Genomic DNA, 24,967 nt, shown 5'->3' on the forward strand with positions numbered 1-24,967 from the left:
GCTAAAGAGATAAAAGCAGAAATAATACAATAAAACAAATGATTAAGAAAACAAATGACCTCAGCAGTACAAACTCTAGCATAAAAGTCTGTGGGACTTCAGTGTTTAAAAAGCAAAACTAACATGAAAACAAACAAAAAAGCCTGTTTTAAGTAAGCCTTTTGTGTTGCTGAATGGCTTTAAGAGGGGAAGGTCATATAGTACTGCCCAATTCATCCACTATGGTTTTAATCTGACAAAGAATCAATAACAGAAGAGTAAGGTGTGTATCTTAAAGAACAGCCAAAAACATATCTGATATCTGAGGGTATGTTCATTGAAGGGTTATGAAGGAATTCTTAGAGCTTTATTCATAGATATTTCAGACGGGAGTTTTAAACCTGATTCTGTATTTTAAGCGATTTCTGCCCTGAAAGCAGCGGTGCGGCTGGTGCAGGCGGGCCGATCTACCTACGACTCGGCCACGCCAGCAGCTCCCTGCGGCACCGGGCCTGTTTGGCGACAGCCGCCATGTTACGGCGGAGAACCACCTCCTGCGTAGGGCCCGAGGCTACAGAAGGAGTTTGTGAGCCGTCACCACCATCTCCCGGCCCATAGCGCCCATCAGCTGCGTCACCCGTCACCGAGCGGCCTACACACCCCGACCGCTGAGGTAAACCGTGAGGTAAATAACCGCCAAGCGGCGTAGCCCCGCCCACACGAATACCCCTCTGTGATTGGTGTGAGCAGCCGCAGCCCTGCCCGCTGATTGGTGGCTCCCTCTGCCACTCCCGACATTTGAAGGCAGGGGCGGGCGTTGACGTGTACGTGCGCCCTCCCTCCGCGTGGGGGTGGGCGCGCGGTGGGCGCTGTCACGTCAGCTCCGCTCCTGCTTCTTGCATCGGGTGATTACGCAGCTGCCGGGAGCGGAGGAGGCTGACGCCATGGAGGCGAAGGCGGCGGATCCGCTGCTGTGTGACAGCCTCATCTTGTGGGTGAGTGTCCTACCTGCACCCCCGGGACAACCCCGGTATGGAAAGGCCGTTCCGTCTGGTGAATAGCATGTGGGCCCAAGCAGTGGTGGAGGAATGTGGAGGGCCTGGGGATGGTGAAGGGCCTGGAACATCTCCCCTATGAGGAGAGACTAAAAGAACTGGGTCTGTTTAGCCTTGAGAAAAGAAAGCTGAGAGGGGACTTGATCCAGGTTTATAAATACCTGAGGTGTGGGAGCCATAGTGGCGAGGTTGGTCTCTTTTCAGTAGTGCGTGGAGATAGGACTAGGGGTAATGGGATGAAAGTACAGCATAGGAAGTTCCGCATGAATGTGCGTAAGAACTTCTTTACAGTGATGGTGACAGAGCACTGGAACAGGCTGCCCAGGGAGGTGGTGGAGTCTCCTCTGGAGATATTTAAGACCCACCAGGACGCCTACCTGTGTGACATGGTGTAGGGAGCCTGCTTTGGCAGGGGGGTTGGACTCGATGATTTCTAGAGGTCCCTTCCAACCCCTACAATTCTGTGATTCTATGAAACCGTTCTGTAATTAACAGTAATAATCATCAGGAGCTGAAACCCCAGAGCTTCGTTTGGTTTGTGCTTTCCGAGTTTCTTTTATGCCTAATTGGTTAGTATGGCCGCAATATCCAGCTCTGAGTGCGTGCTGGGGCTGAATGGGAATCATGCAATGTGGAGGGGTCTGCAATCTGTTCATTTAATAAAAGGGGAAGGAAAGTGAATGGGGAATATATGTGGGGACTGGAAGCACAGCATGCCTTGAGGTCACTCATAGCTCATCTTGCATTAGACCTCATCTAAAATCAGAGCTGAAGGATGTGAAATGAGGCGCAGGTGACAAGTGTGAGATGGGTCAATTGAATCTTGTTGTGTCTAAGGCTTAATGAAAATTGTGTCATGATAAAAGCTTGGTCTTTTTTGCACAAAAGTCACTGACAAAACTTTGCTGCTTTTTTTCAGTTGCTGGTATGAAAACCTACTGAACTGGTTTGTTTACGATCTCCTTCTTAAAATGTCTTTAGGACTCTTTACTTCTTTAGTTCAGTGCTTTATGGCACTGGCAGCATTTGTAATGTTCGTGTCCTGTGTATATGGCTTAGTCCTGCGTATAGTCACAATGTATACCTATGAGAAAGATACCTGCTCCTGATGCAGCACTAAGTGGGGTGATTGTTTAAGCCACCCTCCCGGAATGGTCTTTAGCTGGAGCAGCAGTGTGGCCTTGAAGCTATATTTAGAAAAACTAATCAAGTTTGAAGAAATTCCTACTGGTGCAGACTAAGAGTGTGCAGCTGCTTCTACCAGCTTCCTCCCCGTGCTCCCAAATGTTGTTGGTTTGGTAAATACAGAGAAAACACTCAGAGGAAATGACTGCATCGACGTGGGGTTTGGAGAACGCATCATTAATACCTCTTACTGTCACATTGTTTGTAGGCTCTTAAACGCTTTCAAATGTGCAGAGAAACTAAGACTCTTGGTCTTGTTTTTCCCTTAATCCTAGTGAGCTGTTTTGTTCTGCTGGGTACCAGCAGCTGTGCACCACAAGGTTTGCCAAAGCTATTTGCTCTGCTTTTGCAGACTCGGGTGACCTTGGTCATAGAACTAAAAGGACAGAACCTGTTCCCCTGCTTAGCGATTTATTTGGTTTACAAGGATGTATGTCCAAAGGCAGCACTGAAGTATTACGCCATTAAACCCTGTATTCTGGCGTGCTGAGTCTTAATGTGTGAGCTCTTGTGTCTGCTCCTGCACGGACATGAAAGCTGCTCTGCTATTAGAAAGCAGTGCTGTCAATCACTGCCACCTCGGTTTGTGTTCTGCTTAATCTTTTATGTAACCTACAAGGGATTACTGACTTCTTGCTCACTCTAATGCAGGGTTTTAAAAAAGAACTGTGTTTGTTTGTTTGTTTCCCACCCCTCTGGGTTTAAGTTTTAGAAGCTTTTTGCTGACTGTTGTGTGACTTGAGGACCTGGGTACCTCTGTTTTAAGGCTTTATAACTTGAGACTGTTAGTATTGCATGCAGAGTTTGGTAGGTAGCCTGACAAAAGAGTGTCCAGTGGATGTGTGATGCTGGTATCATAGATGATACTTCAGACTGATGGGATACTTGGTTACTGTGCATATAACAGTCTGATAGGCAAATGCTCATTGCACTGCTCTGTAACAGTGGAGAAGTGTTGAAGTTGTTCTTTCTTTGAGTTTGGCTGTTCAATTTGAATGGTCAGGATGGGAGCTGAATCTTGTTTGTGTAGTCCTGGCACAAAGGGACTGTGTTTATACTTGTGCGTAGAAGCAGTAGCTAGAACACAAGGATTAGATTAAGTCATTCATATAGAATAGATCAGTAAACTTCCTATAAAGAGCTTTCACCTGTAATCTGCTTTTCTAATAGAGGTGAAGAGCGAAAACTGGGGGCTTTGGTACTTAATCTTTAGGTAGAAATACATAGAGGAGGTGACAATTAAGTGTTCCAACATAATCTGAGGTGTGGATGAATGTGACCTTACTTTCCTAAATTAGTGATCTATAAGCTGATTTATGATAAAAACACTAATATGCAAGAACAAAGTGTGGTAATGCAAACTTTTAAGGTCAATCAGCAGCTACAAATACAGAGGGAACTGGGTTAGAATTTACATTCAAAAAAGATCTTAGGTTGCCTATAATGAAAAGACATTTCCCTTTTTCTATTTAAGAAAACAGTAACTAATGTTGTGTCCTTCTGCACACTGACTAAGAATATGTCTTGGACTCTTCTAGTTGCAGACGTTCAATACTGCAGCACCTTGCAGAAATGTGCAGGACTTGACCAGTGGTGTTGCCATGGCTCAGGTGCTTCATCAAATGTAAGTTGATACATAAGTTCAAAGAACAGGTATTTAATTTCTTGAGGCTTGTGTATTTAAGTCACTTTCCCGCCCAGAGGTTTATTGCATAGTTATAAATTCAGAGCAGGTGGCTTGTAGCAGAAAATGAAGTGTGTCTTTAAATCCTCCATTGAACAAAAATATGGTGGTATAATAAAGTGATAAAATAGAGAAGGGGATGAGGAGATATTCTAGTACCGCATTATTAAATTTATACTTAAGAGTAACAAGGCAAAAAATATGATCTTTTTCAATTTTCTTATCAGCAGTGTTTCTGTGGATGCTTGTAGCTAAGGGCTGTGTTCTTCTATGAAATAAGGAACTAAAAGCTCAAAAGGCACTGGCCCATTACTACTAAAAGTAATGGTAGTGGGCTGACCAACAGCCAGTCATTGCAATTGTACTGGCATGATGACAAACAGCTCAGTTGATCAATCCATTAATTTTCAAACTTGAAGTCTCTGCAGAGAGGATTCTGCCACGAGGCATTTATTGAAACTAGTTATCACTGCAGTTTTGGTTTTAGTCGTGATTCAAGTAGTGTAGGAGAAGTCTGAATTGTTATTTACTGCACAAACTATATTTTTTATTATTAAGAAATTACTTGTCAGTCTACAAGGGATTTTTTGTTACAGATCTTGAAGTGTATTGTGTAAAGATGGCTTGCCCTTTTCATGTTTGCTGAGGGTCGCTTCCTGGCATCTCTGTGCTGCGTGTTAACAAGCTCTGTTTGTCACTGTTACTTAGCTAGATGTCCCTGCAGGATGCCACTATTGCTAAGCTAGTGTGTCAGTCAGAGAACAAGTAATAATCAGCGTTCCTACAAGTAAGGTCTGTAGCAGCAGTGTAGTGTAATGGCCAGAACACAGGCTTACTGTGTGTTTGTGGTGCTAGGCTTGTTGAGGCCCTGGGCAGTTTTATTCACAAGCGAGGTAGTGGATAGTAAGTGGGGATAATATCTGTCTTGTATCAAGTGCTTTGATATCAGTACTGTGTAGAAGTTACAACTCATTTATGCTGTTGAAATGAATATAGTTCAGTAGAGGGTAACCGGAGATAGAAAATAGACAAAAAATAACTACTGTAAAATGAAAGTAGAGAAAATGTTTATTCTTTTCCTTGATAAGTGCCTTTGATTAATTGTAGTGAATGCCCTGACAAGTCCAAATGTACAAAAGTAGGTAGTGCTTTCCAAATGATGACATTTTTGTACAGAACTATTACTGCTTTGGTAGGTATATTAACTAAGCATGTCAAAGGCCTTTGCCTACTTGTGTTTTCTGGCCTAGGGGGCTCAAACATGTAAAGAAATTCTTTCTGCCCAGGAAGATGCTATCTAAATTCAGCCAGGAGGATGGAAATTTCCTGTGACATGAGTATAACATGCAGTCTCCTGGAGTTCATGCTTCATTAAAGGCCCTAGTTAAACATCATGATGATTTAATGTTGAGAATCTGGTGCCTTATTTATTTACATGTGTGCTCATTAATGCTTCAATCGTTTAATTTCATTTCAGAGATGTTGCTTGGTTTGATGCATCTTGGCTGAATCGCATTAAAGAAGATGTTGCTGACAACTGGAGGATAAAGGTATTAAAAACTGTGATTAGTCAACGTGTTGTGAGTGTGGATATTGTGTCTCTCCTGAGCCTGTCTAGTCATTCAAAACCTGCAGATCAGAATTAAGCTCAGACTTGTTGAGGTCACTTTGTACATACTTGAACTGTTTATTAATTGTTTGAGTGACTTCTGGAATTGGTGCATGGGGATTTTCTGTTGTGATATTTCTCTTCCTCTGTCATTGTGGTCCTCTTCCAGAGCTGCTTTATAAACATTTGATTGTAAAATTATTGATTTCACTGTAGTTAAATAATTAATGAAAATCTGTAACCTTATCTTTCATGTACAACAATTAGTCCAGTAATCTGAAGAAAATACTGCAAGGGATTATGGACTACTATCATGAGGTATGGAATTCTGATTGTTCTAATCAATAAACAGGTTTTTCTCCTTCACTTAGGGCTTTTATTTCCTCTTCCAGCTCAGCTAAGGAGTGTGTTTGGTGGGCTTTTTGGGTAGGACATGTAGTAATTATTTGGTTAAATGAGAGGTCTGAATGAAGATAAAATTAGTATAATCATATAAAATCGGATATGTTTACGTGTATCATGCATATTTAAGCATGTATAATTTAGTTAAGACTTGGAACATAATCTGGAAACCATTTCCCTGTTGCTGCCTAGGCAAATGTCAGAAGTGCTGAACTACAGAATCCTGCAGGCTTTTGGGTGTACCTTTGTATTTGCTCCTTCTGAGAAGCTTTAATCCTTTTCTACACAGCAGGAACACATTTAACAGCCTTAGTCTAGTTTTACTTATATTTGTCTAGAAGCTGGGAGATAAATTACAAATTCTGTGGATAAAGATTATGGTGTTCTCCTTTGTGCAGGACGAGTACAGTAGCTATAATTGGATGCTATGTTGTGACTTAAAAGCAAAACAAAAGAAACAAAACCACACTAATAGGAAACATTGAATTTTGTACAGACAGTGATTACAGTGATGCATTGGATATGGTGTAGAAAAACTTACCTGATCATCTTACTGCTTCCTGGTCTTACCTGTTCTGATATCAAGTGCCGAGCCATTCTGTATTGCCAGGATTGAGGTTCTCTGGCAAGCCCAGAAGTGGAGTTTGTTTAGATTGGTGAAAAGCTCTTTATAGAGCTTCTTAAAGAATCCTAGGAACTGAATTTAGAATGAATATATATTGTTGGTAGAAGAAAATAATTATATCTCATATTTTAGGGCTGTCATAAGATCTTTTAGCTTACTGATGCTTTATTTTCTTCTGCACATGGTCATTAAAAATAACAAAGATGATAACACCCCAGTTAATAGACTTTGAAAGCTAGTATTCTTGCTAGAATGATTTTAATGAACTCTTATTAAACTGCATAACTAGATGGCAATAGATAAGTGCTGACTGATTTCAGTATATCTTAATGCCATCTACTTTATATTAGATTGGAAGCAAACATTAGGTACAGAGGTTCATAAAAGACGTTGGCTAGCACTGTATTGAGTACCCCCTACCAATACACACTCAAGCTGAGGAGAAAGAGTTCAGCGCTGCTTCTTCCTACTCAAAAAAAGGATGGTTTGTGTTACATCTGTTTTATGTATGAAGCCCTGTAAGAAATGTGTTAAGAAAATCTGTTTTATTGAGGTTATTTCAGATTTCCTAGTCTAATAATATGTACTCTCTCACATAAACCAGTATTTGTTAGTTTGTATCTCCACATTTAATATTTAAAATCTTTTCCTTTTCTAAGGTTTTTTTTATAACAAATTTATTAATGATCTCTTCATTGTCGAAATTTCTTAAATGACTCATAATTTAATGGTAATCAAAAACAAAAGTCCAGTTTCTCTTTTCAATTATTTTTCAGTTCTTGGATCAGCAGATTTCAGAAGAACTTATTCCAGACTTAAATAAGATTTCTGAGAATTCAGATCCTACTGAACTGGGAAGGCTTATGCAGCTTATTTTAGGCTGTGCAGTCAACTGTGAAAGGAAACAAGGTATGCACTGCCTTAATCTGATGAACAAACAGCAGATTGCCTCAGGTTGTGGTGAGTTTTAAGGTGGAAGGCATGTAGAATCTTTTTTGCGTATCAAGAAGTCTCTGTTGCATTCATATGCTTAACCTGAAACTGGCATTTAATTAAAATCAGAAAACCTATGGAATTTTGTGTATAAAACTCAAACTTTGTTCAAGGTCAGGTAAGAATACTCTGAGAAATGCATAGGGGAATTATTCCAGCTTTGTAAAATATATATGAAGACTTCACACATATTATTCAGCTGCCACTCAAATTAAATGAAATACCTATTGTTTATCTGTAGAGGCTAAAGTTTTAGTTGGTTTCTCTCACAAGAGCTGGTGGCTAAGAAATCCTTGCCATGGATTATTCATTCATAGAATAGGTTTGATTCCTAGGTAGTCTGGAATGATTGCATCAAAGAGTGCATAGGAAGTAAGCTGTCAGGTTGCACTGGGAATGAGGATTCCAGCAGTAACTGTCTTTTGTTACACTTGATTTACTAACTTAGTTGCAAGGGCTTTGACTTTTTGCACAAACTCATGCATGTCCATCTGTATAGGTAGGTATTAGAAAAAGTGCTGTGGAACTATGGATGATCCTGATCTCCTTTCTATAATTTACATAGGGTAAATTTGTTCACTTAGGAATTTATAATTCCTTATTGTTTTATTGGGTTATGGTGGTGGTGAATCTGTATGAGAAGAGCACTACCTGTTTAGGAGCAGCTTTTTAGTGAACAGTTTCTTCTGGATCTTTCTAAAAAGCTGTCAAGAGTTCAAACCATTAAGATGAATGTTGTTAGAAATGACTACAAACCTTATTTTTTACAGAACACATACAAAATATCATGACCCTTGAAGAGTCTGTTCAACATGTTGTCATGACAGCCATTCAAGAAGTAAGTAATTCCTAGCCTAGTGCAATCAGCTGAGAAATTTGCATAACTATCTGTTGATTTTTATATACATATGTATATTTTTGTGTGTGTGTGAATCCCTTAATCAAATAAGGGCCAAGGGATAATGTAAGTACTTCCCTGTGCCATCTGGGAAGATTAGGAGACAATCGGCTCCAACCAAAGAGTCTTGGTTTTAGTCCCATGTCCAAACATACAATCTGTTGAGATGTATCTAGAAATATTAAGAAATGTATCTAGTCACCAACTGGTGATTATGTTGGAATCCAGATCTGAAATTTCTTGCCCATTTATAGTCGTGTAACCAGTGCTGATTGTAACTGTGGGGCTGCATTGTTCTGACTGCTTGCTCTATACTGCTCGCTGGCTACACAAACTCCCAACTGCATCTCTGTTTTTGCCATGGTTCTCTCCCACTGCCATCTTATTATGTTCTTAGTTGGATCATCTGAGTGGTCTACCTTAGAGCATGGCCACATTTATGCGAGTCAGGACTGTAGCTCAGCAAATGTGGAAGTAGTCAATTGCAGTACTGACACTGGACAAAAATTAACTTGTAACTGCACCCCATCAAGATAACAGTGGAGATAGTATTAGACTTTAAAATCTTCTGATTTATATGAGCTATATAGGTTTGAAATCCATCCTGTTTGCAGAAATGAATCCATACGCCTCATTTGTTGTTTTCTGACTAATTGAACTTTTTGAAGGAGGTCGAGAAATAATACTGTACATCCTGAGTAACCAGTAAAGCCCTTTATTTGCTGACAATGTGCATCTTTGTATCAGAGAAACAGAGGGAAAGCTGTGTTAGTGTTCTCATTGTTTGCTTTTAATGACAGTTAGCTTCCAGTGACACAAGGAAGTATGATAACTGTTAAACTTGTGGGGTGATACCCTGTCTTCTGGTCTGCTGTTTTAGCTTGACTAAGGAATGTATTCATCCAGTAACATGTTACTGTTTGCACTTCAATTGGAGTGTAGCATCTGCAACAAGTATTGTTATTATTAATCTGTTTTTATGTATTGGAAGGGAACAAGAACGTGATAGAAAATACAGCTGATATGCAGTAGACAGTGGATTTTCAGAATATTAACCTTCTATTTAACCCTTCTCTTTTTTTTTCCTGTGGCCTTTTTCTGTAGCTCATGAGCAAGGAAGCGATGGGCCCTTCTGCAAGTGATGCATCAAGTGAAATGGAACAGCAGGTAGCTGCTTAATACTTAGTAGTTGTTGTGGTTCAAGACTGAACATTGCGTTGGTATCTTGACCTCCCCTAAATGAAGAGGACTGCTCTTCCTCTCTAATTCTAAAAGCAAAACAAAAAGCCAAATCCTCCAGCTACAAAACAACAATAAATTAGATCTTTCTGTCATTTCTCTGTACAAACTGCTTGATGTCTCTTCCAGTCAGAGCTGACATGATTTAACAATACTGGTTCAAAGAGGGTAGAGCAATATCGTGATATAGGGTATTGCACAGTAAGGTAATGGTCTCTTTTAGTGCCAATTCTAAAATATGGATTAAAAGTCTTGTGCTAATAAAGTTTCTTTAAAGTATAGGTGGAGAAAGCTAGATAATCCTCAATGAAGTAGGACCTGCCAATTCAAACCCATGCAGCAAGAAGAGTTAAGTGTACATCTGTGTTCAGCTGTATCAGGCTAAATGCTTTATTTTCTTCTGAGATGAAGGGTGTTTGATTGCCCAGAGTAAGCCTGAATTTAGAAAGATGCTGCTGTGTTGACAATAAAGTTAATGGTGAGGAAGGAAGACAGACACTTTTAGACTTGATCCACATGTATGGGTGTCATAACTTAGTTAATAGGCATATGTGATCCAAAGAACAGGAGGCAATTAGCAGGCATAGATTTTGAAATTGTGACAGTGCAGTTACCCCTGGTTTTGTTTGTTTGTTTTTGTTTTGCTTTTAGCATAAGTTGTTGTATTTAATCTAAATGTTTGAGTTTCAATACTTGGCTTAATACAAGCAGTACACATTTAAACTATGGTTAAATGAAGTGAGGTCCTTATTCAACAGTATATATAGGTTTCTAACTCTGTGTGAGTGCCTAATGTCCTTCTTTAAATGATTTATTTAAGCAATTGAGACACTTCGGAGACTAGAAGTGTTTGACTGTCTTTGTTCTTTAAAAGCTTAAAAAAGCTTTGGAGGATCTTCAAGAGGCAATAGCAGAAAAAGAAGAGTTGGCACAAAGATGTCAAGAGCTCGATTTACAGGTAAGAAACAGCAGCTTATTTTTTTTAATACGTACTATTGGTGTTGTTAAGATGCAGAATTTAGGAAAGTCAAAGTGAATTTTGTATTCATGTAACTTTTAATGAGGTTTCTAAGTTGTGTTTTCTTGGGGGGGAAGCAACCATTCTCTACACTGGAGTGCAATGACTTTCCTGATGGAAGCATAAGCTGAGGTCCTGTGTCAACTCTTAGCACAGAGGTTGCTTCATTGCTACCTTTATGTTTGCCTCTAGTAGCAAACAGCCATCAAATCAAAGATATCATGGCTTTTAATTACTGCTGCTGTTAGTCGTTTGGACCTTACATTAAAAAAAAAAACACACAATCATTCATTTACTAACCAGTCATTAGATTTAGATGTACTTCTGTTTTTAATGGTAATAGCAGTTAACTGAGCCTCTTTTGAGAAAGGAGGGTTAACTTCACAGCAGTGAGGACGTGAATTTTTAATTACTTTTTTTTCCTAAAGAAAATGAGAAAAGTGCTAGTCCTAAATCCGATTCCTGTTCTGTGGTGCTACATTCTGAGAATAGAAAGAAGCTTATGTGCTAAAGCAGCTCATCTTGTATTTGATTTTGTACAAAGCAAACATTTGTGTGGCATCTTCTTGTAGGAACCAGAGTACTGTACTGGCTGTGGAGGCCTCAGTAATAAAGAACTCCAGAGACCAATTTTAAATATTTTGCAGACTGTAATGACTAAAGTAGTAGAGTCTGCATAGAAAGAGAGTTCTGGTTACTAACTGTAGATAAATATGATGATCTCCTTAGGGACATAAAATATTCAGTTATTTTTCCTGGAGTAATAGTAAGCTTTATTGGTGAAAGCAGAGACATAAAAGTTCTTGTGAGTAGAGCCCTGAAGGAGAAAACAATTTCTTTTAAATGTGCAAGAGAATTACTCTGATAGTTGATTGCAGATTACAGTTGCTAAACTTTGGAAAGCATTGTATTAACTATTGAGAAGTTCTCACTTCTAGAGATGAAGAAAGGGTGAGGGACTGGGCTTGCTTAGCTTGGAGAAGAGAAGGCTCCAAGGAGACCTCATTGAGACCTTCCAGTACTTGAAGGGAGCAATTAAACAGGAGGGGGAACAACTGTTTAAGAGAGTGGACAGAATGGTTTTAAACTGAGACAGGAGAGGTTTAGATCAGATATTAGGAGGAAAATTTTCACACAGAGGGTGGTAACGTGCTGGAACAGGCTGCCCAAGGAGGCTGTGGATGTCCCATCCCTGGAGGCATTTAAAGCCAGGCTGGATGTGGCTCTGGGCAGCCTGGTCTGGTGGTTGGTGACCCTGCACACAGCAGGTTGGAACTGGATGAGCATTGAGGGCCTTTTCAACCCAGGCCATTCTGTGATTTAAGGAGTGGCTGAACCTTGGACAGGAAGTATTACACTGAGTAAGGCTGATATGCTTTTTACTCACAGGTGTTTGTGCATGCAGGTGTACAGTAAGTTGTTATCTGGTACTTAAAAAGGGCTGGACCTAGAAAACCAGCATCTAATGAAGTGCTTCAGGAAATAGTTTTGTTTCTTAGATCTGTTTGATAAATTTTTTAAATTACAATCATGAACAAGCTGTTTCTTAATGTTGCATTGTTTAGGTTATATGTATCTGATGTTTTATCTAATAATGTCACCATGATATGCTTTTTTAACTTATTTATTGAAGCCATAATAATGATTGACACTTCTCATTTAAACTAATTCTTAATAAATTCACTTGTAAGGTCTCAGTCTTCCTTGATATATTCCAAGAATATAAGAAAGGTAGGTTTTCTTTATGATTTAGGAAAGCATAACCCACAAAGCATATTGTCCCTGTTTAAATGCCAGTTAACTAACACATGCTACATGCTCTTATGTTTGACAGGATGTTAAAATTAACACAGTAGTTTTCACTAGAAAAACATTAAAAGTTCTACCCTCTTAATCCTTCCCCATTTTATGGCTGTTAATATACTTACTGTTTCAGTACAGTGTTGTATTCTCATTTGCTTAGCTGTGAACACTCAGTTTCGAACTTGTTTGGTTGCTGCAAAGAAATGCATGCTCTATCTGAAGCAGTCTAGGTTTTTTCTTTTGCGTGTGTGCTTACCAGCTTATGGCGCTTGAAACCGCTTCTTGCGCAGCCGTTCACTGCTGAGCGCACGGCAGTACTGTGTTAGTGTGCTAGCCAGTGCCATCCTGCTTTTATTGTTAAGGACAAGCAAGATGGAGAGTACTTTTACACCAGTACTTAACGGTTTTTGTATGGTACCCATTGTATCTTTTCTACTAAAATCAGTTTCTCTCCATATCGCATTGTACGCCTTTTCCATGGTTTCAGTTACAAAAGTTTCTTTTTTTTAGATATACTTTTCCTTTAGTGCTTCACAACTTTCAAACACTAAACATCTGAATGCTGTGTATTTTACATTCTAAAGTTTCTAAACACTCAGCCTTTCTCATAAACTAATGTGGTGACATGCTGCTGTCTCGCTTTAATTCTTTCCAATTGGACGGGTCTTACAATGTTGATGCTGTTTTATCTGTACTAGGTGGCTGCCCTTCAAGATGAAAAAAACAGCTTGGTGTCAGAAAATGAGATTCTGAATGACAGGCTGGAGCAATTAGATGACTCTCTTGATGATCCAAATACTGTGGTAGCAAAAAAGTATTTTAATGCGCAGTTGCAGCTAGAACAGCTGCAGGAAGAAAACTTCAGGTATGAAACCATTTGATTTTTCTTTCAAAAAAGCTTTTTTTTTTTTGTTGTGTCAAATATATCCTGAGAATTCCTGGTAGTCTTTCAGGATTCTCCATCTTAATTTATTTTGCTATAGATGCTTTTTACAGCTATATTAATGTAACCTATTTTAAAGACGATCTTTAACCTTAAGAAGAAAACTAAGTTGTTATTTTGTAATCACTGTTTTATGGCCCGTTCACTTTGTGATCCATATTTTAAAAACAAAAAAAAAGCATTTTCATTTTTATGATTCCCTGAAATAGTAATAAATATAATAAATCTACAATATGTAATATAATCCATTGTGGGTTAAAAAAATATACATTAAAATGCTTCATGCTTACTGTACCATTTTTTGGCTTCTTAAATCAGTAGATTTCCTTTTTAAAAGTTTATTTTTAATAGTTCTAGTACGAAGTGGAACATTTTAAGCAAAGTGTGTGATGAATATGTTCTTAACAGACTTCCTGTTTTTGATGTGGTAGGCTTGAAGCTGCCAAAGATGATTATCGTGTCCATTGTGAAGATCTAGAAAAACAATTGATTGAACTACAGCACAGAAACAACGAACTAACCTCTTTGGCTGAAGAATCCAGAGCCCTGAAAGATGAAAATGATGTTCTTAGGTATGTAATTCTGCTCCACACTAGTAGGATTTAATGACTAAACACAAAGCTTTTAAGAATGTTTGTATCTGTGAATGTGTACTTTCCCTCCAGTGTTATCTCAAGTCTCTCTTGCAGCACTCATGTCCCAGCAAAGAGAAGGGAAAACTGGGGAATGTCATGTTGCCACAGGAAAAAGTCCATGCTTGGTTTTATTCTTATGCCAGGATCAATGGCCATAGTATGAATAAAACATGGGGGGAAAAATGATTTCAGGTGTTTACACTATAGTGGTTCTTAAATAACGTCAGAAACTAACCTTAATTATAGATTTTCCCGTGTAACTTTCTTGCGCTGCCTTCTAGTGATATGAGGCAGATAATAAATTTGGCCAGCAGATAATAAAAATGGTCAGCTGGCAACCCTTGGTCATATCTGCTAATGGTTGTTCTCACAGTATCCCTGTAATGAAGATATCTGAGTTTTTGTCCTTTCCAGTTACCAGAACTTTGAGGTGACTGTGTAGCACAGGGTGTTGTGGTGTATTTAATTTACACTCTGCAGAATTCCATAGAGATATTCGATACACTAACCTCTGCTCGTACTTCTGGCATGTGACTGATTTAGTCCAATGTAAGCCCTGTAGTGATTTCACTTTTTATAAACCATCTTTGCACATGAGGGCAAGTTTGCAGTTAAAAACAAAGCTGCTAGATTTAACTCTGCTCTGAAATGTGTTGAATTTTCCTTTGAAAATAGCTTGAATGTGCATGTAAGAAGAATCTGATTTATTTAATCTTTGAAAGAACAGTCTGTCTTCTAATTCCTCCTTATCCTTTAAGAGCTACTGCAGACAAAGCAAGTAAGCTGGAATCAACTGTTGAAGTGTATCGTAAAAAGCTGCAGGATCTGAACGACTTCCGAAGACAAGTCAAATCTCTGCAGGAAACTAACATGATGTACATGCACAATACAGTCAGTCTGGAAGATGAATTAAGGAAAGCCAATGCAGCCCGTGCCCAATTAGAAACCTACAAAAGGCAGGTAGGGCTGCACCTATGCTAAAGATGTTATTTTTTCCTTCAGATACTCTTACCCTAAATGAAAAAATACATATTTTTTCCAATGAAACAAAAATAAGTAGCTTAATCTAAAATGCCATGGACTTGAATATTCAAAAATGGTGCCTACATCTTATGGATGACAACATCAACATTAATGTAACAGACCATAGACTTAACCTGTATTTATATCCTTATACTTCTTAGAGCTCTTCACTTTTAAAAAGGAGAAAAACAAGCATATTAACAGTCTTAACTGTAGCTTCCTTCATGATTGGTTGGTTGTCCATTGTTTGGAGGTTTTTCTCCTTTACATTAACTGAGCTACCTTGTATTCCTGTGAGAAACTGTTTAGCTGCTACTGAGATCACCGCTTGTATATAATGTTCTTAGTGTCAGGAAATTATTTTTTATAGAGTAATATTTATGTTTCTCATCATAGGATAGGATGAAGTTTCTAATGTAATTCTAAATGTCCCTCGCATGTTTATATGCTAAATGTCATCTCTTAATAAAAAGGTCCAGGAGCTTCATAACAAGCTGTCTGAAGAATCTAAAAGAGCTGATAAGTTAGCATTTGAAATGAAACGACTTGAAGAAAAACATGAAGCTTTAGTCAAAGAAAAAGAGGTAAGTGTGAGCTTATTTGAGCAGCTAACGAAAATAAGTGTGTTGAGTCTGTGTAATCATATCTCAGTAAAAGAAAAATATTAAAAGAAGAAAGTTAGTACTACCCATTATTAATGTTATTTGGACTTAAAATGTTGCAGTATTAATTACTATTATCTCAAATTTGTGTACTTAGAGACTGATTGTACAGTGTGATACGTTGAAAGAGACTAATGAAGAGCTCCGGTATTCACAGATGCAGCAGGATCATCTGAGTCAAACAGGTACTGCTTTATCTTCAGAGGCTTTTCTTTCATAATCAGTGATTTTTGTATGTTTGTTAAACTGAACTTCCCATGTAATTTCAGATGCATCTCGTGTTAAAAGTCAGGATAATCTTGCTGCTGAGCTTTTGCCGGTGGAATATAGGTAAGACATAAAGGTTCGGTTTGTTTTATGATTTTTTGTGGATGGGACATAATATTAATTTTCTCCATGAAAGCTCAGTATTTTCAGGGCCTTTTCACCCACTTCTTGATTTGCATCCCTTATGTTTACATAGACCCCTCCATGTATTGTCAGTAATGTTTTCCACATACTATAATAGATTTGCAATCTTTCTTAAAAACATTATAGTTTTTTATGTGGAATACACAAAAACGTGCAGCAGCTAAAATAGAGTGACTAGTTGCTAGCTCCGATTACTCTGCAGATCTGGCAGAGAGAAGCATAAAGACCCAAATAATTTGAGTTTGCAGTTACATAGTTTACAACTTTGCTCATCTCAAGGAAATCTTTTGTGATGTTTGAGAACTTTAAGTTACCTTTGCATCCAGAATTGAATTATTAACCTATATATATTCTTCAGGGGAACTTGTGTTCAACTTAAGGTGAATAGGAATATTATCTCTTATTATTTCTTAATCAATGGTGACTGTTTCATTATTAGGTTTTACTTGGTTTTTTTTTTCAGAGAAATGTTTATTCAGCTTCAGCATGAAAATAAGATGCTTCTACTGCAACAGGAAGGATCAGAAAATGAACGTATTATGGAGCTCCAGAAACAGCTGGAGCAAAAGCAGTGGACAGTAAATGAACTAGAAACTGAAAAAAGGTGATGGGTGAAACAGCATCTGAAATATAGCAAGACATGGTTTCTGGTTCTTTGGAGTGGGAGGCATCTATAGCACAGCCCTCTGCTGGCAGCCAGTTGCCCATTTAATTTCACAAGTGTGAAACGAACAGGAAGGGATAGCAAGCAAGGTGGAAGTATTAAATATGATGTAAAATGTGGCAGTTCTGAGTCTGGCTTGGTCTGAAGAAACTGTTGTCTGTAGAATACTCTTAGCTCTGATTCTTAGTTGAGTGTATGTAGACTTGATATCTGAAGCTGCAAGCTTTAGATATTGATGCTGAGATATGGTTTGAATTTTTCCGTCAGTTAACAAATGCTGAAAGCAGTTTTGTAGGACATGATAATTTAGGAGCAGTTAAGTTTGCATAAACCTTAAAATGGTTCCAGTTCAATCATTGTAAAATGTTTAATAGAGCTGCCAAATGTTTGTTTCAGCAGAACTTCAAGTCATGCTAAAATAATTTGGAATCAATTTATTTGTGGCTTAAGTTCTGCTGGGTAAAACCCTCATCAAAATTATCATCCAGAAAGGAAGAAAATTCTCACTGTCCTGTGGTCTGTTTGATATTGACTCTCTTTTCTTGACTCTTCTACCTAAAAGACTAAACAAGGAGCGTATTGGAGAGTTACAACAGCAGATTGAAGATCTGCAAAAGACTTTACAGGAGCAAGGTTCCAAGACAGAAGGAGTAAGTGATAGCTTGGCTTTCTTGACTTTGATAAGTATGTCTTAGCAGTTCTTGTTTAAAACCCTTCAGTGCAGCATCAAATGTTGTTTAGAATACCTTTTCTTTTTCAGTGTATTTGGTGTTGACAGATACTAAAAAAGTAGGATTCTAGCTAGATGCTTTTTTCCTTTTTTTTTTCCTCCCCATTTAAGAAGCTGTAACTTTTCTGCCTTATTCTTCACTTCAGTAAGTCTCTAGTTTTATGGTTATGGTGTCCTGATGAGAAGGATAACTTTGAAGAAAGAAAGATGCTGGAGATGGTATCCATCTGGTGCAAAAAGTATGAATGCAGTTATGGGAATAAATTAAAAATGAAGCTTCTAAAGCTGGCCTAACTTTTTTAGGTGTGATAAGTTTTCAAGGATCACTTGTAGGATTGTTTTTAATGTTGCACATTGTGAAATACTGAAATTAACTGAATTTTAACTCTCCTTTGTAGTCTAGCAACCTGAAGCAGAAATTAGCAGCACATATGTAAGTAATACATGTGCATCCACAGTAACTTAATTATGCCAAGTAGTTTGATTCTTGTAGCATGTAAACTACCCACATCATCATAGTGATGTCTTGTGTTTTTCTGTGAGTCACTGTCTTAAGTATTAGCATTTGAGTCCTTATACTTCGATCTTGAGAATTTTGTTACAGTGGTATCCACTGAACCATCTCTTCACCAGTGGCAATTTAATTGTTCCAGTCCTATAGCTCTTAGAAAAATCAAGCTTGCTCAACTCAAAATGCTTTTAATTATTCTGAGATGTATTCATCCTTTCAACAAGTGCAGCTCATGCTAAGGAGGTGCTAGAGAGGTTCTTTTGTTGTTCACTTTCTTTCTTGCTTCTAACCTTATATAATTTTTACATTGAATCTCAGTTACAGCTGGTACTGCTCTGCAGAAATGCATATTTAAACTCAAAAGAATCTCCAGAGTTTAAAATTGTTGCTTAAACATTTCCTACAATTAACTTGCAACTGCTGTGTCTTAGAACTGTGCATGAAATCATGCATAGAATTAAGCTTAATTTTTTAATTTTTAGGGAAAAATTGAGTGAAGTTCATGATGAATTACAGAAGAAAGAGGCTGCTCTTGCAGAACTACAGCCTGATGTTAGTCAGAACCGTAAGTGGGTTTGTTTTTTTTCTTCTTGGTCGATCTATGTTGCTTCTTCTGAAATGGTTTGCATAGTCTCTGGGCTATGAAATACTGGTCTGGATAAGGCTTCTTTCTTGAGTGTAGATTTGAAATGTGCAACAGAGAAGAAAAAAACAATCGCTTGGGGGTTTTTTGGTTTTGGTGGGTTTTTTTTGTTTGTTTGCTTGCTTATTTTGTATGCAGAGGCTGGTTGGGGCACTACTGCTGTTGAATGATACTGTGCAAAATGGGAGTTCAGAGTCAGGTGGGGACCATATGGTAGGAAACTGTATAGCAGCTAAAAAGTTTCTTGGCGAGGAGGGGGGGGGGATGGGGTTTAAGTACCATGTCTATCTTGGCTTTGATTGTCATTGTTCATGGTTTCTACAAATAGCTCAGAAGATTGGGGAGCTGGAAGCAGCTTTGCGAAAAAAAGATGAGGACATGAAAGCAATGGAAGAAAGATATAAAATGTACCTTGAGAAAGCAAGAAACGTGAGTGGTATATTTCTGAGGATACATGTATTGTTGAATATATTGATTTGTCCTGTTCTCAAACATCTTCTGCCCTTGATTACTTGATTCCAGTAAAAAATGTAAGAGTATATATAGTTCAGCTTGAAGCATGAGATGCGTTAGTCATTCTTCAATAACTTTTAATATCCTATTTCATACTGGGTTAAGAAAACAAAAACTTGATTGTCATCCTCATTGCCCAGCTTGAGCTCAAGTCTGTTTTTGCATTTCTCCTGTGAGGAAGTGAGGTGCAAAGCTTATCAGCTTTCTTTGCGTGTAATGAATTTGTTTTGCCTTTTAATAGGTGATAAAAACCTTGGACCCCAAACTGAATCCAGCATCAGCAGAAATTATGTCGCTTAGGAAACAGATAACAGAGAGAGACAAAAAAATTGAAGCATTGGAGGTAAAATCTATATATACTTTAAAATAACTTCTGTTAATGTGTTCTTGAACATTAGACACCTAAGTTACTCGTGATCCAGTACCCTTTAATGCTCCTTTTATTTAGTAGAAATTCAGTAATGTGACAAGAGCGTTCTGCCAAGTTATGTTCTTGTCTTCAAGTCTTTTGCACTTTAAGGTGCAAAAAGACTACCAGGCTATTTTTAGACTTTGCAGTACACTTTCATACATGTTTCGTTTTTTTCCTGTTTGAAAATAAGTTTCTAAGTTGAAGTGCAGTTTCTGCATAAAGGTTAGTTACTCCTTGAGGTAGTCAGTGTCTCAGGTATCCCTGCCTTGTTTAAGGAAATAACTTTCTTTATGGCTGTACACCTTCTGGTTACTTTGCATGCTTAAGCTTTTCTATTGCATAACTTAATTCCCTCACTGAGCTGCAGTAAATTTTTGCAGATTATTTCTGTGTTTTAATTGAGACTGTCTTCTTCAATCTCTCTTTCCAGGCTGAATACAAACTCGCTAAGTTACGTGATTATGAGGAGAATTTAATTGTAACTGCATGGTATAACAAGGTGGGTCAAAAGATCATTTGTCAGTATTTTAGCAATCCTAAAAGTACATGTTGCAAAATATGGCAATGAAATATTAACTCGTTTGTTTGTTTGTTTTTGATGTTCTGTATAAACTGGTGCTTAGGACAGAAAGCCAGTAATTTAGCTACTTGTCTGAAATATCCAACTTGTAGGTTAGCATGGCCTCATGCCTAAAAACATTGAACTAAGGAAAGAAGAGGAGCCTGAGACCCCAAGTTTGAAGCGCTTCCTAATCCTGACTGCAGGCAAGAATGCTAAGTTTAATGAGTCCTAGGTAGAGTTTCCAGTCTTGAGTTAACTTAGAAAACACCAGTATCACGTTCCCAATAGTTAAATAAAGGGAAAGTGTTTTAATAGTTAACTATTTGGTAAAATTATTATATTTCATCTTTTCTGCTTGGCTTTGGAACAGGAGACTTAAAATCTGTCATAGGTCACGACTACCATCTTAATGGTCATAAGCTGTCATAAGCTTCCACCTGGATTTGTCAAAGCAAATTCTTTAATGCTCAATAGTCACTTCTTATATAACTTTAGGCAAAGAGAGGCCATGATTCCGAAGACTTTCAGACTCTACAGATCTGAAGTAAGATTCTTTGGCATGGCATTTGTGAAATTAAGCTAGAGTCATACCACAGCAACATTGCAGCGTTAAATCTTAGATTGCTGTAGAAAGGACTAGAAAAAGCTCATTTTCATTTGAAGTAGTGTATGGAGTTTCATTAGTACCAGGAAGGGAAATCAAACAGTGAAAGCAAAGTTAAACATCGTGCTTAATAAAGGAACAACTTTGCAATAAACTAAAATTAACATACTCTGTAATGAATGACTCTTATTTTCTTTTGCACTGGTTCATACCTTTTATGGCACCACAAGGTTCTATTGGAAGTAAAATAAAAGCAATTATTTGTGCATATTCACTATGTGTGTGAAAGATGACCAGTTTTTTGTTTGCTGTGTGTAATAAGTGTTATCTTATTTGCAGAGCCTAACACTTCAGAAATTAGGTATGGAATCTAGACTGCTTGGCAGTGGTGGTACCTGCAGGGATGGCCCAGGACGTTCCTTCCTAGCTCAACAGCGCCATGTCACCAATACTAGAAGGAATCTTCCTGTTAAAGTACCAACAGCAACATCCGATTGAACTATAAGGACCACGAGGGAAGCTTACTTGCTAAAGTGTCCTTAAATGTTTTGTAGCTTCCACTTCAACTATTTGGTGAAAGATAATGTTACAGTGGTGGACATCTGTGAATTCAGCATCAGAATTAATCAAGATCAATGGCATCTGGAAGGTAGCACAGTAGAAGTAGATTTAATAACTACAGTATGTATTGACAAGCACAACTTAAGATTTATATTTGCCTTGAAGATATATTGTAAATATAAAAATTGGCACTATATATTTAAAACTAATCAGTGTATTTGAGATAGAGAGTTGACTTTTGTAATAGAAAGATGTTATGCAAAAATACACTTCAGGAAACTTGGCAATATTTGACATTTCTTCTAATATGAAGTTTAAAAAATTGGTAACATGCTTTAAAAATACTTAAATAATATAAAATGCAATTTTAGAAGCAAGAAAATATTTGCATTTATTTAAAAAAATAATAATTGAAAATTATATTATTAGTTGGCCTTTGTTACAGGAGACAGACTTTGTCATCTCAAGTCAGAGACACATTTATGCAGTCTATTTAAATAAAGATCAAGTTAGTGCTTATATACACTAGGGAAATCCTATCTTTAAGATGTTGAATTCACCAAAGCCAAATAAGCTGTCTTTTTTCCTGCTAAAGAAAAAAAGAGCTATTGTATTAACTCAAGTCTGGGCTATGTTTTAAAAGTCTGGAGTATCTATGCACTGCATTTGCAAGATATGTGGGGGGATGAGGGGACCATTGTGCAGGTGGTGATGGTGTAGGAAGAAACCTTTATTTCCAGCTATTTATATAACCTTAGGAATTGTAACTATTTTTCTTCAGTTTTAAATGTAGTTTCACTGCAATTATTCTGAACTAGCTGTGCTATGCAGATGAGCAAAAAGCTGCTTTGCTAATCCTTGGCAGCAAGAACTGAGGGAGAAAAGCCAGGAGTGATACCTGATACTTGAGGGGGGGGAAGTTACTACCTTTCTCCAAACATGTCCCTTTATTGAAAAAGTGTTCTATTTTTTTGTGGACTGTATTTTTTAAGAAATTTATGTCCATTCTTTTTTGCAAACTGTCTAGAACAAATTCATTGTAACTGATTCAATAACATAAAGTAATAACAGTCCTTAAAATGAATACACATACACTTAACTGTATGCGTATGAGGTTGCTGCACCTGTCTGTAATATAAATCTCAACCATAGGCATCAAGGAAAGCATGTGGTACCTTCACCACTAAGGCCATCTTTTATTAGAGAGCTGGGTTCAGCTTTGCTTTGCAGAATTAAAGTTTCTACTTTGAGTATGGTTTGAATTGTGAATTTTGAGTAGTCTTGCGTTTTGTATGCCCCTCAGTATGGCTTGTTTGATTTTTCCCTTCCCTTCTGCCTTCTTGGGCGCTGTATGCAATGCTAGAGAAAAGGAAACTTCTCATTTTTAATACTTAGTAAGCATTGCTTCATAATAGTGTCAATGGCTTACAGTCTTATACACCTAAGCACTGCATAAAGATTTCTTCTTGTGAAACCTGTATCTATACAAGGCATTATTTCAAAGCCAGATTCATCTGAAAGGTGGGGTGATATGAGCAAAGAACATTCCAACAAACTGCTCTTGAACAGTTGTGTCTGTCAGTTTGTGTTCTTCAGGACTCTCTGCTTCTTTGACTACCTCTTGAGTTTTGAAGTCTTTTACTGCAGCAGTGATGGTTTTGGTTTTTGTATTCTTAAGGTACAATTGTGTGTTTGATCTGTTAGTGGTGTGGGAGATGGTGGTGAGCAGTAGAACATGAGTAAGCGATAGCAGGATGCTTACATTTAAAGTCTGGTACTTCAGTGTGTTCTGGTGAAATATGAACCTGTTGTTGATGGTGGGATGAGTCTCTTAATCTTTGTTCTTTACAGCATGAAAACTTTGATGGACATCATTCAAGTATTCATCTAGTTAATAGGCTTTGGTACATGCGGTGTTTCTCACGGTAGTAGAGCTGTGTCAGTAGTCGTATCGGGTGCTGAATAGTGAAAACCTTGGAGCAAATATCTCTGTGTACTTCTCAAAACTGCAGACCCTGGGACCAAAAAATGATCAAGAACCTCCTTATTATTTAATTAGAAGAGTGTCTTCTAAGCAGCAATGAGAAATTGAAATACCTAATTACAGATGGGAATAAGCCTTTTTCACGGTAGGAGTAGTCTCTGGTAAACCTATCGAGGATGCAGAAATTTAAAATGTTTGGGTATTTGAAGAAAATTTTACTTATTTGACTTCTTTTTTTTTTTCCAAGCTTTTAAAACTTAAATACAATCTTATTTATTGTTTCTTTAGGATTTTGGGAACCTGCTGAACAGTGGCTGTTTTGTTACTGGTTGAACTTGGGTTACGCTCTGTGAGTGAGGAAGTGATACACAGAAATAATCATTTGAATCTAAGCCATACTGTCGTGTTCACTTCACCTCATCCGGGTGAATAAATAGGAATGAAAGTATTATTTTAACGTTAACATTGTTAATATCAAACAAAAGCTGCCACTAGAACTGCTTTGTTGTAGCTGTGTTTCACGTGCCACGTAACAGCAGGACAACATAAATCCAATGCTCTTTGATGCAGTGTGCATCTCCAGGTATCACAGGAACAGATTCATGTGTGGTGACCCTGTGGAATCCTGCTGAATTTAATCAGCACTATCAGTAATTCTGGTTGGTTTCTGGTAAAACGGGTAGAATGAATCCAAAGAAGCAAAAATAAGTTTTCATGGCATATCATTTAACTTGTGATTTTCTTTTATATAAGATCTAAGGAAATAACCATGATGGAAGAAAAGTGTTTTGTAGCAATAATACAAATTTAAGGCTGTTAGGTTCTTTTACTCACGGTGGATCAGGCAGCAGTTTTGAGAAGGTGAATTTTAGAACAACTGTATTGTAGTGGATTAAGAAACAGTTACTAAAAATAGATTTTTCACCCAACAGTTTTTTCTTCATTAAACATACATGTACATAGGGATTCTATTTTCTACAATATACACTTACTTGAAAGTAAAAAGATATAAGCAATACCAATGTTTTATTTAAGTAGCCATAGCCTGGGAATTAGAAAATGAAGATAATTGTTTGAGTTGATCATGTCTAGTAAAATAGTTTTCTTAAGGCTTCCTTGCTTTTTTCCTTTCCCCTTATTGGACCACAGCTAGAGGTAAGATTTCCTGTTGTATCGGTGTCTACATTGTCAGTTGAAAACAGATGTAAACACTGTATTGCATAGAACTTGAAAAGTTGCACTAATTTTTAAACTTCTTTTTGTTTTATTTCTTTGGAAATGATTCTTTTATATTCACATAAAGATTTTTAACATTAATTCATTGGTGTCAGTTTTTTTCTCAGTTATGTCCTCAATGTTACCTAGCTAATGCAAGAATCCTTTCTTCTAATTACTGAAGTAATTGCTTATTGCTACTGAAAGAAGTTCAGATCTCTGCATGCTCTCCTCAGCCACACCTAATAGGACAGCTCTCGGCTCATTATAATTTGAAAAAGAAGACTCCAGAGGGAGGATCAGCAGAGGAAAGAGCCTAGTTTCCTTTAAGGTTCCCCTTTCTGACCTGTTTTTATCACAGAACTTGACTGTATCCTAATCCTTGGCCTGAGCAGCCTGATATG

At 37.6% G+C, this 24,967-nt stretch overlaps 1 protein-coding gene across 3 annotated transcripts; it reads left to right on the top strand.

Moving 5' to 3' along the window:
• The first annotated feature begins 730 nt into the window (after positions 1 to 730).
• Positions 731 to 24,665, top strand: HOOK1 (hook microtubule tethering protein 1). Of its 3 annotated transcripts, none has more exons than XM_015870641.2 (22): positions 731 to 974; positions 3,758 to 3,843; positions 5,381 to 5,453; positions 5,780 to 5,830; positions 7,316 to 7,448; positions 8,303 to 8,370; positions 9,535 to 9,597; positions 10,544 to 10,627; positions 13,189 to 13,355; positions 13,865 to 14,005; positions 14,827 to 15,028; positions 15,565 to 15,675; positions 15,851 to 15,938; positions 16,023 to 16,083; positions 16,628 to 16,768; positions 17,391 to 17,478; positions 17,957 to 17,991; positions 18,552 to 18,634; positions 19,041 to 19,141; positions 19,467 to 19,568; positions 20,068 to 20,136; positions 20,310 to 21,023. In XM_015870641.2, exons 1-22 carry the CDS (start codon positions 924 to 926, stop codon positions 20,343 to 20,345), a joined length of 2,034 nt encoding a protein of 677 aa, XP_015726127.1. In that variant the 5' UTR covers positions 731 to 923; the 3' UTR covers positions 20,346 to 21,023. The 3 variants fall into 3 exon arrangements, with proteins under 3 accessions (XP_015726127.1, XP_015726126.1, XP_015726125.1); XM_015870639.2 differs by lacking the exon at positions 20,310 to 21,023 and adding an exon at positions 21,143 to 24,665 and having other exon boundaries at positions 771 to 974; XM_015870640.2 differs by lacking the exons at positions 5,780 to 5,830; positions 20,310 to 21,023 and adding an exon at positions 21,143 to 24,665 and having other exon boundaries at positions 769 to 974.
• The last annotated feature ends 302 nt before the right edge of the window (positions 24,666 to 24,967 follow it).

The sequence above is a fragment of the Coturnix japonica genome, chromosome 8, assembly GCF_001577835.2.
Source record: "Coturnix japonica isolate 7356 chromosome 8, Coturnix japonica 2.1, whole genome shotgun sequence".
Taxonomy (NCBI): domain Eukaryota; kingdom Metazoa; phylum Chordata; class Aves; order Galliformes; family Phasianidae; genus Coturnix; species Coturnix japonica.

Coding starts and splice junctions, on each gene's coding strand:
- HOOK1 (XM_015870639.2), top strand. CDS start 924: ATGGAGGCGAAGGCGGCGGATCCGCTGCTGTGTGACAGCCTCATCTTG. Junction 10,628..13,188: donor GTCAAGAGCTCGATTTACAG/GTAAGAAACAGC, acceptor TATCTGTACTAG/GTGGCTGCCCTTCAAGATGA. Junction 20,137..21,142: donor TAACTGCATGGTATAACAAG/GTGGGTCAAAAG, acceptor TCTTATTTGCAG/AGCCTAACACTTCAGAAATT.